Source organism: Parasteatoda tepidariorum, chromosome 7 (genome assembly GCF_982258835.1).
Source record: "Parasteatoda tepidariorum strain Cologne lab strain chromosome 7, Ptep-v5.0, whole genome shotgun sequence".
Classification (NCBI taxonomy): domain Eukaryota; kingdom Metazoa; phylum Arthropoda; class Arachnida; order Araneae; family Theridiidae; genus Parasteatoda; species Parasteatoda tepidariorum.
In genome coordinates this window covers 92,276,708-92,291,783 of record NC_141761.1, presented here as the reverse complement: position 1 = coordinate 92,291,783, position 15,076 = coordinate 92,276,708, and the positions used below count along the sequence as shown (strand labels likewise).

Here is a 15,076-nt window from a genome sequence, read left to right as displayed (position 1 = left end):
TAAACTTTTGTTCCTTATCAGCGTTTTTATAGATGTCACAGTTTTTCTGGATACTGGAATAATAAATACCATAGGGAGATTTTCAAGTTTTAAGAATTCAAACAGATAACCTTGAAGTAGGAGTTAGGAATGTAAAACAACTTTTTTCTTCTGTTTCTTGCATTTTTTTTGCAAATTTCTTTCCTTACAACTATTGGTCAGTCATTTTTTTTCTTTGCTTTAATTATTTTTCTATAAGAGCATTTTTGATTTTTATTGTTGTTTTTAATACCGTGTGACACTTTCTCTGAAAAATGTGGTAATGGGGAAAATTGAGTTATAAAAGCAATTTCAGCAATTGGTTTATTTAAAAAAATAAGATAAATTTATTTTTGTTAGTCAGTCTTTTTATCTTTAATATTTCTTATTTATTACTATCATGGTTTTATTTCTCTTTAGTATTTTTATTCTTCTGATTAATTTTTATTTTAGAAAATAGAGGGTTTTTGGCATTGTCATTATTAAAATAGATCACAATTAAAAAAGAGTTAAGAATTAAAAGTGATTGATTTTTCTGTTGCAATTTTTTTTCCCATGTCACTATTAAAGCTTTTTATTGTTAATAATTTTTATGGGTGACTGGTCTTAACCATTATTTTTTTAAGCTTGCTTCTGATAGACTTATATTTTTATTAATGCATAGCCCTTCTTTGTGGAAATAAGGTATACTGTTGAAAAAAGAGATTCGCCATTCAAGTAGCTAGAATTTGTTGCTCTGACCCATTTGGAATTATTTAGTTTTTACTGTATAAGTGATGAGTTTTTTCTAAGTGAATGATTTTCTATATTAGAACTATATATATATAGCACAATAAAGACAAAAAGGATTACAACTTATATATAATAAAGGAAATATTTTGCAGCAATATTTTTATTAGCCCAGAAATATTTTTATGTTTACATTTTTTTCGATTGTAATTATTGTTTTGTTTCAGACATTTTTCTCCTGCCCCAGAACAAATACCTTCACATTCCCCACCAGTTTCTCCCGTTCGTCAGGTTCGACAAGTGAAGAAAAAACGCAAGGTGTCTAGAGATTCTAGTTCATCATCTAGAGGATCTCCACCTGCTCAGAGAATGAAGGTAAAGAATATAATATTTGAAAGAATATTTTCTTTAATCATTTTATTTTTTTACATTTGGATTGAAATAAATCTTTATTCTAAGGATTCTCTTACTATCTTTATCAGAGAACTCCCTAAGAAAAAAAAAGGATGCTTTTTTAAAAACAAAGGCACCTTCAGTTTCGAAAGGTACTTTCCTTGCTAAATACAGTCCCAGGCCAAATTATTAGGCACACTATAAGATTCTATGTAAAACCTTAATTATCAGGTGATACTGCACAGCTTTATTGTTTTCAAGCGGCTGAAACCGGTTTGTATTTGTTTATGTTCGTGTATCAATTGGTTAATATTGTAATGCAATACGTAAAAAATAAATACAAATAGGAAGTATATAAAAAAATCTCCTGAATAAAAACCCATTACATTAGGGGTGCACAACCTGCGGCCCTTCCACTACTGAAGTGCGGCCCGCAAGAGCTTCTAAACACAATAAAAAAATTTTAAAAAAATGGCAATTTTTAGTCGCACTTTTAAGTCATCACGTTTTGACACAATCAATTTTAACAGATTCTTTAGTAAATGTACGTTTAACACGCTTTCTTTAAGCTGATTTTATAGTAAATATAAATGATTTTTTTTAAACAGTTATTTCCGCTTTTCTACGCGATTTCGAAAATCCCGAATTTTTATTACGACGCGAGTTTCAGATCGCAAATTTAAATAATCACTTTTCTTGCACTTTATTTGTGACGATTTCATCTTAAATCTAAGTGATTTTTAATTTTTTTTTTTTTTTTTTTTTTGCAATTCTTTCTTTTTTTCCAAAAAAATTTTTTCGGCAGTTATTGCTATGCGTTCCCACGTATTATAAAAAATTCCAATTATTCTATTACGACATGCAAATTTTAAATCATGCATTTGACACGCTTTATTCGTGCTGAGTTCAGCATAAATATATTTTTTCCCAATTATTTCTATACTTTTCCACATGATTTTGACTATCCCGTTATTTAACTGTAATGTTATTACGACAGGTGATTGTTAATCGCGCAATTAAATAATCACTTTTTGATACGATATTTAGGTACAGTTTTATCATAAGTCCTAGTTATTTTCCCTTCTTTTTTATTTCCGCAACGAATATGATTTGGTCGAATGTGGTAATGAATTGTGATTTGGTCAAAAACCAAATATTCGGCAAAAAAAAGAAGAAAAAATCGACTGAGCGCCATACACTTGGGGCCAAATAGCAAAATCTTTTACTGCTACTAAACACTGAAACTAAAATTTTAATGCTCAGAATAATATTTCCTGGAAAAGCATATTCATAAATTAACTCTTAAAAGAATGTTTTTGTCAATCAAGAATGTTTTTGAAAGTGTTGAAAAACAAAACAGAGAACATGAAAATCAATATTAATTTTTGAAAATTTTTTAAAGCTGATCATCTCAGTTTTTCAATTACCAGAAAAAGCCAAGAAAAAAGAATTAAGTCATCAGAAATGCTATTAAAAATTAATGTGTTATAGTGAAAACGTCTAAAAAAAGTTTTTTTTTATTTAAAAAAAATAAAAAAACGTTCTGATTTTTAAAATGAAAAACTTATGCCGAAAATCTCAATTTAAAATTTTCTCATTGCCATAATTTTAGAAGAAGAAAAATTGCTATAAAATAAACTTTATTAGTAACTTAATTTTTAAAAAAAAAATGCTGAGTCATAATAAAAATGCCTAAAAAAAGAAAAACAGAAAAAACAAATTTTTCTTAGTTCCTGAAGCAAAACTTTAATACTGAAAATCACACTTTTCTATGTTACTGGTTATTTATATTACAGTACAGGGAAAGAGTGATAATAAATTAATAGTATGAGACGTTCTGTTAAAATGCTGGGTTATAGTAAAAGCAGCAAAAAAGGACAAAATTGTCTGATTATAATTTTTAAAAAAAAGTAATATTTATAAGAAAAATACATTTCTAAAAAATATTCTGCCAAATATTTGACTGATCATTCAACCAACTGAATTTTTCACAGAATGGCCAAATACTCGTTACATCCCTCCCTAATTTAAATGCAATGTTAATTCAACTTGAGAAATTCATAAAATGGCGGAAAACGTGAATTTTTAAACTGCTCACTGTTTGTAGTTTAGATTTCAATTTTTTGTTGCTTAAATGATCTTTTTCGATAAAAAAAAAAGGAAAATGTTTACCATAAAAAAAAAATCTAATAATTAATAAAATAAAATAATAAAGTACAGTACAGAACCCGTTATCCGGAAATCTGAAAACCGGAAAACCAAAAAACCGGAACGAAATTCTATACATTTTCCCGCCATTTTTTAAAAAAATATTTTTTTTCCTCATAAGATTTTAGGATTTTTCTTTCTTTTCTGAAAGATGTTTACCTTACCATCATTTTGGAAATAATCATTAGTGTATTACTCCATCGTTTTTTCTTCTTTTTAAGATCATTTCCAAAAAAAAATATTTTTTTTAGTTGGGTTTAACAATAAAAAAAAACGGCTTTTTGTGGCGATTCAGAAAACCAGAAAAATCAGTTATCCGGAATAGCGATGGTCCCGATCGTTCCGGATAATCGGTTCCCTACTGTATATTACAAAATAAGCATTGAATTTTATTCTGAGCTATCACAGTTTTGTTTAAAACCTATAAATTTTCTTCAATTAAAATATTTAATTCGAATTTATAATACTTAAATATGACTAAACTTTTTCCTACTTTCATTCTGTGGGCATTGCAGTTTTTTTTTATTTATTAGAATATAATTCTAAAATGAATTTTCGTATTGCATAATATGATAAAAAAAAAACATTTCTTTTCTTCAATGTTTATTTATTTTGATAAATCTATTGTGCATATAATAAAAATAGCAAGTTTCTTTTTGTAAAAAAAAAGAAAAGTATAAGCTTTTTTTATTTTTGAATGAATTCTAATTATGGAACACTACTAGGTTATTGATATTACTAAGTTTATTGATTAAAAAAAAATGGAACGCTAATGTTTAAATAAACATTACTACATTTGTCATTAACATGTCTAAATACATGTGCGGCACTTCGTTAGCCAACCTGCTGTGCAAGTGGCCCTTCACTCAAAAAGGTTGTGCACCCCTACATTACATGTATGTTTAAGTATAAAAGTATTGCATACAAACTTGTGCAAAACATGTAGTTATTTAAAAACTGCAGTGCTTCTAATAATTTGGTTTAATAATTATAATATACTAATATAATACCGGGTGTAATAAATATTCTATATTTATATAATATATCGTCTAATTTATCCAATCGTCAAATTTATATTATATATATCGTTTAATTTAATCAATTGATGCATGAAAGTAAACAAGTGCAAACTGGTTTCAGTCGCGTAAAAACAATAAAGCTGTATAGTATCACCTGATAATTAAGATTTTACATACAATCTTATAGTGTGTCAATAATTTGGCCAGGGACTGTATATTAATTATATATAGCTGGATTAGTACCCTTCAAGAATTGAATTATGGCACCCCAACCTTGAAAGCCATTTGGCCGAAAGTATGACACTGCAACAACAGCATCCCACCCAGCACAAGACAAAGCAGTATAAACTTATTAACACATGGTCCCAAATTATACACGATAAGGAGTACCACAATCGACTTGCACAGCTCTTAACAGTGTGTAAAATAATTTGCACTGTGTGCAAAGTAAAAAAAAGAAATAGCACACATGAATAATTTAAGATTTAATCCTCAGATTTTCCTGTACTATTGGTCAGTCTTGATAATTTGAGGTTTTCTGAATAATTAGAGCAAACAAATTTAAAGTTACAAAATCAGACTCTAAGCCTACTTTCTTAGAATAAATATACATTTTTTCTGATAGATTTCGATCTTAGAACCTTAAATTACTGCAATCTGTAAAGGAATTTCCCGATAATCTAATTAGGAGAATGGTCAAAATTTTGCTTCCTTTTTTATTAATTTCACTTTTTGCTTACTTCATTGTGCCAAATTTGTAATTTTAGCAATTCAAACAATTTTTGCACACTATTATAAAATCCATTCATCCAAAATCAATTTTGCATTTTGTTAACATATATATAAAAAACTTTCAACAATATTAAGGAAGAAAAAAAATTACTAGTGTGCGTATCTTAATTATGGTATTTTTTTAAGTGCTTAAATTTTTTTTTTCTGAGTGCTTAAAAGGTGCTTATTTTTTGTTGAAAAATTTGGCTACATACCCTGGATAAGGATTACATTAAGACAAACCTAACAGATAAAGGAAATCATATCCTCTGGCATTTTTGAAATTTCAGATATGTCACTTTTCTGTGAACCAATGGGATTCCTCTTCCTTTGACTAATTTCAGCCAAAAATTTATTAATAATTCTGAAGTTGCAGAAAATTTGATATATTGAACTACAGGAACATTCTTAAATTATTCATAAGTGTTTGAAGTGATCCTACCTGATTTGATAATTCTGAATTTTTTGAACTCTTGAATAATGTTATAAAATTAAAAAAAATTAAAAAATCTTGATTAGTTAAACCTTCTTAAAATGAAATTTTATTTGAGGATATTGTGGAACACATACTATTTTTTAATGATTTTCATGAGATAAAAATCCAATCTTATTGATAATTTGTTTCAAACATATGAATTGATCTCTTTGTAAAGTTTATTTAAAATGATTTTAATTCAATTCAAATCTTATATATTTTTTAAATGATTAACTATAAGGTCATTAATAAATAATTTTTTAAAAGTCACACTTTATTTAAAATTATAAAGTTCTGATTATTTAATAATATACAAATTGCAGTTTTAAATAATGTTAAATCATTAAATTGAAAAAATCCAACTTTTATATTTATGCACATCAATTTGCACAAACTTTTTTGACTAAAAATTGCCATAATTATCAGAATAAAAAGACTAACTTTGTTTTAAGAATTTTTATTTAAAATAAAAATTTGAGAGAGTGCTTTACTTAGTATTTTAGAGTATTTCTGATTAAATGGTAATATCATGTAACCACCATTACCATTAATTTTACCTTGCATCGTGCATGTCAGTCAGTATAATTACATAGCCTTGGTACCCTTCTGGCATAACATTATTACTTTTATTTCACAGCATTAAAAATATTCCTCAATCTTTAGTGGTCCAGGGATGAGATTCTTCCTCGGATTTCCGCTTTTTTTTCAGATTTTTCCATTTTTCCCACTAATTTCCGCTGAAATTTTTTTTGCACAAGTTAAAATATTTTATGAGGAATTTAATTTTCCTCAGAGCGAAATTATTGAAGTCCTTATTCCTCTCCCTGAAGTTTCTCTAAAAATCATTTCCTTGGGATAGACTGGTTGACCTTTACATAGGGATGAGATTTTTTTTCAGCCTTTTTATCGAAAACTCGGATTTTCTAAAAGTTTTTTTTTATTTTTATAAATATCCCACTTTTCTTTTAAAATTCAGTCGTTGAAGTAAAATAATTATATTTACGATTTTCAAAGATAAACAGAAAATTCAAACTACGTCCTAGCTGCTAACCCCTCAGCATTTTTACTTATATTAGCTATTTTCTCCGATTTCACGCGCAGAAAATAAGATTTTCCGTATTTTTTATCTGTCTGTCGGATAGCTCGTATTTTCGTAATTCAGACGTCGCTGCTTCTTGTATACTGGTGTGAAAACAAACAAAAAAATAGAGGTGGATTTGCGGTGAAAATATTTATTTGCTCATTCAATTAATCTTGTAAATTTTTGTTTATTATGTCGAAACGAAAACAAGCCTTTTAGAAATCCCAAGTCCAGACTCAGCAAATATATCGATTTTTATTCATGCAATTTTAATATCAATCATCGATTTTCGTATTTACCCGATTTAAAAGTTGTGCATTGTGATTCTTATTTACGCTATTTAAATATCGTACATTATGATTCTTATTTACGAGATTTAAAAATCCAATGTCGTGTTTTGTATTTATGCATTTTTAAAATCTCGATTTTATTATCAAACATCGATTTTCGTATTTACCTGATTTAAGAGTTGAACGTTGCGATTCTTATTCAGGCGATTTAAATATTGTGCATTGCGATTCTTATTTACAAGATTTAAAAAACCAATATTGCGATTTGTATTTACGAGCTTTTAAAACCCTATGTAGCAATTCGTAGTCACACGAGCTTAAAATCCAATGTCGTGATTCGTTTTTGCGGTTGTAATATCGCGCGATTTAAAAATTATGCATCATGATTGGTATTTTCGCATTTTATAAATTCGATGTAGAGTTTCATATTTACGTGATTTAAATGCCTCATATCGGGTTATATAACATGGTTTACAAGTTTAAAAATGTATAACATGGTTTACAAGTTTAAAAATCTCACTTTTTTTGTCAAATTTTTGTTTTTATATATATATATATATATATATATATATATATATATATATATATACAGTACAGAACCCGTTATCCGGAAATCAGAAAACCGGAAAACCAAAAAACCGGAACAAAATTCAATACATTTTCCCGCAATTTTTAAAAAAATTTTTTTTTCCTTATAAGATTTTAGGATTTTTCCTTCTTTTTTGGAAGATGTTTACCATACCATCATTTCAAAAATAATCATTAGTGTATTACCTCATCGTTTTTTCTAATTTTTAAGATTATTTCCAATTTTTTTTTTTAGTTGGGTTTAACACTAAAAAAACGGCTTTTTGTAGCGATTCAGAAAACCGGAAAAATCAGTTATCCGGAATAGCGATAGTCCCAATCGTTCCGGAATCGGTTCTCTACTGTATATATATTTTGGATTTCCTCTTTTTTGCTTTCTGACTACTCTCATCCCTGGTGGTCACAAATATGACTTTAAGCGAGAATCTGATTCACGTTAAAAGCTGAGTTACAATTAATAATTTTGCATTTTTTTCATATTTGCATTTTTTAATATTTTAACACATCTTGAATAGGTGAGAAGAGAGGCATCAGAATCACCTGTAAGGAAAGTAGAAAAGCGTTCCATATCAGGATCTGAGTCACCACCTCGCCGATCCAAAAATGCTGAATTTGATAGGAGGGCTCTAGATGAGGTATAATTTTTTCTCCTTTGAAATAGAAAAGCATGTATTATTTTAAACATGTAAGGACTTTTATTCCCAAAACTATTATCATCCCTACCTACAATTACCAGTTAAATGGAAATTCAGCTGTGAATTATGAAGAATGTTAACGGTGCTTTAATTAATACGTATTTCCATTGGTTTTGTTTTAATGTTTTTTTTTTCACAATAAAGTATTTTACTTTGGCCATTTGCAATCATATACTTTAAGTAAGTTATTTACTTGTTTTATTAGCTTTAAATTCCCTTTTCCTTGCTTAAAATTTCCTTTACTTTGAACCTTAATATAATTTGAGTTTTATAATAATAGTAATGTTTTTTATTCTTTTCTCTATATATTTATAAATACATACTTATACAAATGTATATATTTTCAAAGTGGTAGTTGGTTTTCTTTAGCGGAAACTATAAAGTTTAAATAATTGCAAATCCTGTTTCCCCCCCCCCTTTTTTGTGTTGCACTAAACGTAATGCAACTTGACCAATTGATATCACAGAATCTAATTGCCTACTTTTGATATTTAAATAAATAATATGGTCTTTGAAATAATATAGTTTTTTAAGGATTTATAAAATGTAATCTAGAATAATTTGTTTTGCAATAAAATATAAACTATATTTTTTATAATAAATATTATGAGTTAAAATATTTTATAAGTTCATTCTTTTTTTAAGATTTATCAGCAATTTTAAATTTGATGAACTGCATTCGTATTAAAAGTTAGGAATATTTTTATAGCTCAAAAAAGTTGATAAACAATGTAACAATTCTTTGACCAGAGCATTGAGTTATTGTTCAAAAGGATAAAAGAATCCAGCTATTCATAAAATTATATTTTACATATGAAGAATAATTCTTGTTTAAGCTAACAAAATCTAAACCGATAGTTTTTGTTTCATTGGTAATTGATTTTCATGTGCTCTGTGTATTATATATTCCTAGTTTTAGGCACTTAGTTTTCCTACAATTTATAAATCTAATGTTTTTACATTGCCTGTTTTTTTTTTCCTTCACAATGTTAATCATATCTAATACATTATTAATTTTCTTTTTAAAATTTAGTCTTTCTAAACAGAATTTTACTTGTTTATTATAATTTAGTTTTAAAATTTTCCCCAAAATATTATTTTTCAAGCTTGTTTATTAAAAAAAACTTGCTTTAATTGATTAATCAGGTAAAGTATACACTTTTTGATACTTTCTCCGTTTAACAATTATGTATCTGTCAGAAAAAACCTTGTAATGTACACTTTTCTTAACTACAGTTTGTTTCTGGCTCAGCCCATGCAGTTGCAACTTTTAGACTCTTGACAGTGCACAATTGTCTTCATGTCCGTTTTTTTTGTTTTTGTTTTGTTTAAGCATTGTTGACTCTTCTACATGTTCTCTTTGTGACTGACCAGGATATGGCTGCATTCCACTTGGATGAATGACCTGCACTCTCTTCTTGCTCTACTCAAGAAGAGAAATATAACATGTAGTCTAATGGCATGGTGGCCAAATGATCGGCATTTGGCAGGGCTCCCACAGGTCAGGGAAAATCTGGAATTGTCAGGGAATAATATCTTAACTCTGAAAAGCAGGGAATAGTCGGAAAAAGTTGAAATTTTTAGAAGAAAACCTGGAAAATTCCGATATCATACGTGGAAAATAGCCTATCTTGGAATTGTCAGTAACAGTAATCAGTTATCGAGATTCGAGTTAAATAGTTCTGACATCTATTGCAATTATTTTATGAAATTCCACTTTTTAGTGAAACTTTTCTATGTTAAACTTCTCATTCTATTATCTGTTTTTGCGCACAAAATCTAATTTTTTATATTACAAATTTTAAAAAATCAAAGTTTTCGTATGAAATATTGCATGGCATAGATAAAATATGGTTTCGATATCTTTGAAATTTTTCTAATATACCTGGAGAAGAGGGAATTTTTTTTCTGAAATTGAGTGATTTGATGATAAAGACTCATTTTACTTAACCGAAAGCAATTGAATTTTATTTTAAAATGTTGAAATTTTGTCAGTTTAATTTCTCAAATTGTAACTCTGAAATTTTTTCTATTCAGATAGGAGAAAGAGAAAAGAAAAAATCACGCCAACTAAAAGAAAAAGATAAGTCATCATCTCCAGAGAGGCCAACTAAAGAGGCAGAGATAGTCTCCGGATACAAACGTAGTTCCCAACCCCAGTCTGACAGATCATCTTCACCAATGGCAAATGCTAGTGACGAGGAACCAAGGAAGATAGAAAAGAAATTAAAAGATGTTGAGAAAGAGCACAAAGAGAAGAAAAGGAAGGCTAAAATGACTGAAAGCAGTGATGTATGTTTTTGATTATTAATATTTTTTTTGTGCAGTATAGCACATGAGGAGTGATTGTTTTCCGAGTGTACTCTGGAATTTTTGGGATTTTCATATCATTCTTCCAGATCTAAAAAATAGAAACAGGTCATGTGATTTTTCGGTAAAAATTGCGAGTATCTCATCTGAAGACCATTGGTTAGCGGACTTCCACGATTCAAAAATATAATTCAACTAAATTTTGAAACTTTTGCTATAAACTGTTAGGAAGACATTTACATACACGTCATTCTTTTACCAATTTGATTCTTTTGATTTTCGTCATTTTGAATATTTGGAACTACGCCGGTCTGCTAATATCACGACTTTTTATTCGCGCAATTTTGATATTGAGCATTGATTTTTGTATTTATCCGATTAAAAAAATACCTGTTGCAATTCGTATTCACTCAATTTAAAAATTGTACATCGCTATTCCTTAGCTAGCTATTTGTATTTATGCGTTTTTGAAACCCAATGTCGCGATTCATCTTCATGCCAGTTTGAAATCCAATGCTGTGATTTGTATTCAGGCGTTTTTAAAATACGATATTATGATTCATATTCACACATTTTTTAAATCCAAGGATGAGATTCGTATTCCCGCGCTTGTGACATCAAACATTGCTTTGCATATTTATACGAGATTTGATTTAAGAGCAGCTACGTATTGCAATTCGTATTCACGTGATCTAAAAAATGCAACATCGCAATTTGCATTTGCGTGTTTTTGAAGTCCAATATCTCGGTTTATATTGGACGCTATTTTAAAATACAATATCGCAATTCATCTTCACATGATTTTAAAATCCAATGTCTCTATTCTTGTAAGAAGTAGTTTTTCTTGAAATAGTTACTACAAATGTGTGATATTCTTCATTAATGAGTAATTTAATTATAAATGTTAGTTATAGAAATTATGTTAAATATGAAACATATATGTTGGATAAAATTTTATTTTGATATCGATTTTTTGCACATGAAATTTTCAGGGATTTTCACTTTGTGTTTCAATCACCTCTGGCATGGTTTATATCTGAGTTAAATTTTCTATGTTTTATCAAAACTAGATATTATTTTCCATAATAGCAAACTGTACTTCACTATTCGTAGTTTTTTATGGTAGACACAGAGCAAAGTAAAGGTATTCCATTAATCTGGAAAAGTCAATAAATTTTATTCAAATTCACCAAAAATTCGGAGGAAGTGCTTATTTTTAGTTTACATAAGCTGCAAGAGATTATTTCTTATGTTGGTCCGAGTTCAAATCTACCTGAGCCCGAGATATTCATTGGATGAAGTCCGAATTTCGAGGTCTGGAAACTCTACATTTGTTGTCTAAATAAGGAACTTAGTCATTATACTTATTAAATGTCAACTATTTTTAAAGTTTATATTTTTGTTTATACTTATGTTAATACAAATTTTTCGTGAAACAATGTGTTTATTATGTTTTTTACTCCTACTCAGGCTCAAGACTCAGATGCTGAAGTTACTAAGAAGAAGAAGAAGAAACATAAAAAGCATAAGAAGCATAAAAAACACAAGAAGCACAAGAAGAATAAAAAGGAAGAGGAGGTAAATTGTTTCCAATCCATTCCTTGTTAACTTATTCTCTTTTATTATATACATTATTTGCAGCTCTTAATTTATTTTAAAATTTTCAGAAATTTTTATGTTTTAAAGTTTTTATCTGAAAATTTTAAAACTGGTGATTGATATAGTTAAAAAGAGAATGACTCCTCATAACTGTCCTAAAAAGAAAAGAGGCTATTTCAATTTTGCCAAACATGATAAATTGGTTTTAAAGCAATTTTGCAACCATAGGCAAAGCTAATTGCATTAGTTATTCCCTTTTCATATTTTTTGCTATGAAATGTGTGTTAAGTGTGTTTGAAAGGTAGGGGAGGGGGGTACATTTCAACATGGGGCACCTTTCAACAACTAGAATTTCTCCCTTCTAATATTGCTTAATGATTGGTGAATATGCCAGTCAATGAGCTTTAGTTATGCATAACTGTTAACATTTAGTTTTGAGCACTTGCTTTTTACCACTGTGGTGTTACTCTGTGGAACGAGTTTTAACATTCCAAAAGTAAAATGACAGTTTTGATTTTGAAACTGTTTTTCAATCATTTTTCTTTTAATAAGGTAATTGATAATTATTTTATTTGCTAGTTTATTCAATTCTGCTTCTAACTATATTATTTATTAGTAATAAATCTTTTTCTAAGGTGGTAGATAATACTTTAACCAAAATGTCTGTACCAGGGGCAGATTTCAACAGAGCTTAGGGGGCACATTTCAACAGTGTTAAAAGGTGCCCCGAGCTTATTATTATTATTTTTTTTTTGTTAAGTAATCATGAAAATTGGCATTTTAGATCAACAACTTTTTTTATGGCTACATGAAGTCTAACCCATAAGTTTACAGAAGGCCTATTAATTATGATTGTTGCATTTAAAATACTCAACTTTTTCGGTAAGGCATTATTCTAAACTTTTTGAAAAATATGTGACTTTGTTTAAGGAAGCATGTTTGTAATTATTTTTTCAATTGCATTTTTTTTTTAAAGATTAAAATTAAGATTCACTTAGTTGCATTGTTGTTGAAAATAGAATTTATTAACAAGGAATTCTTTAGAAGAGTCAATAAAATAATTATTTTAAAATTTTATGAAAATATTAAGGAACATTTGTTTTTGTGTAAAAATAATTTAATTTTTTAGAGAATTGGAAAGTTCACGGTGGAACATTGTTTTAAATAAAATGTTCAATTCTGGCATTTTGAATACAAATGGTGCAAACATACAAAAAAAAGTACTAAACCAGAAGTCAGTAAAGAAAACTTTAAAAAAGCAATGGAAGCTGCCAGAAATGGTGCATCTCTAGGAGCAGCAGTGGACTTATTTAGAAGGAACTTTTCAGTTTTATCTCATACATTAAAAAATAGCAAGTCAAATAATTCTCTGCATGGATTTTGAGATAACTGATAATACAGTAATGGAGGTTAATAACTTTGCTCTTTTAGAGTTTTGTGGAAAGAAGAAAAAAGTTCTTTTTTGTAAGAAAAATTGAAGAGATATAAGAAGACAGCAATAAAGTAAATTTTATGAGAATGAAGGAAGATTCTAGAAAATTTCATTTTCCAGAAAAAGAGGATATTAGTAATTCAGAAAGAAATGACATTAAAATGAAACTACCTCAATCAAATTTAAACGGTGGAACAGTTCGATCTGTATCTTCCATGACATTCTCGGTAAACTTTGATTTATTTAAAGACAAAATGATGTAGAAAAAAGTTAAATCAATCCAATATGCTTGTTCATTATTTTTATTATTTTATGAATAAAATTAATTATCCAAAATGTATGATATTGCTACGCTCACTTCGATTGTTGAAATGTGCCCCACCACCTGTTGAAAACTGCCCCACAGGAGGGGTAGATTTCAACAAAATGCATGGTTCACTAAATATGTAAAATTAGGTATTTTGTCTTTGACTTAGAACTTTGGAAAAAATTGAGAGGCTACCTCACATATAAATTTAGTAAATAATAATTAGAACTTAGATTTTTAAAGCAATAAAACTTTCCAAATAATTCTTTAGTAAAAAATGATGAAAGGTGCCCCCTTCTCCCCTAGGCTGTTTCTTTTTTATCGCAAAACAGAAAAATTAGAAATTAAAAAAAATTTGGCAAATAAGTAAGTACTGAGATAGCACACATTATTTGTAAGAATAGCAAATAGTTGCATTTCAGTTTAAATAATAAGATCAGGGGAAAAGTGTTAAAAAAAATGTGATAAGTGCGTAAGTTTTCCATAAGAAAAAAAAAAGGCAAAAATTATCTCTTTTGATGATAGGATCATAGATTAGCATCCCATTTTTGTGGTCAAACTAGAGAGGTTTTGGTTTCTCTCAGTGTAATCTAATTTGAAAGCTTTCTTATTTCACTCAACAATTATAGTTCGTTCACCAGGAGTTGGCACTTGACTTCGCCTTCATCACGTGTTATCCGATGATACTATTTTTCGGAGAAGGATGTTAACAATCCTGAACAAGGTTACTATTTGGCGATCGTATAACAGAAATATTTATTTCACAATCTTTATGTGCATTTTTTAACATTAAATATTTCATAAATTTAATGATATTTACCTCTTTTGAGTGAATAGTTTGTCCTTTTTGAGACATTTTGCTGCAATATATTTAATTGACTAGAGTAACGAAAGGTATAATAGCAGATGATAAAACGAAGTAAGTGATTGAAAAATCATTTATAGTTGGCATTTGGCACGCATTAAGGGTTGCCTTAATTTGAAACGCGATGTTTCTCCTCTTACTCCCTCTCTGAAATGAACTCTTCGTCCGAGGACGTGGAGCCACGTGCCAATTCCTGGTGAACGAGCTATACTCCTATTTTGTCATCTCTGCCAAGTGTCCTGTTTTCAAATGAAAACTCCTGTATTTTGTCACTATGTCCTGTTTACTTGTATAAT

General features: G+C 28.5%; 1 protein-coding gene across 2 annotated transcripts in view; it reads left to right on the top strand.

Moving 5' to 3' along the window:
- Positions 1–15,076, top strand: part of LOC107442014 (uncharacterized) — a 40,253-nt gene that overhangs the window by 23,575 nt on the left and 1,602 nt on the right. For both annotated transcript variants that reach the window (XM_087168269.1, XM_087168270.1), the window contains exons 13-16: positions 975–1,122; positions 8,088–8,207; positions 10,305–10,559; positions 12,048–12,155. In XM_087168269.1, the coding sequence (XP_087024395.1) occupies positions 975–1,122; positions 8,088–8,207; positions 10,305–10,559; positions 12,048–12,155 (631 nt within the window). The remainder of the gene's footprint in view (positions 1–974; positions 1,123–8,087; positions 8,208–10,304; positions 10,560–12,047; positions 12,156–15,076) is intronic.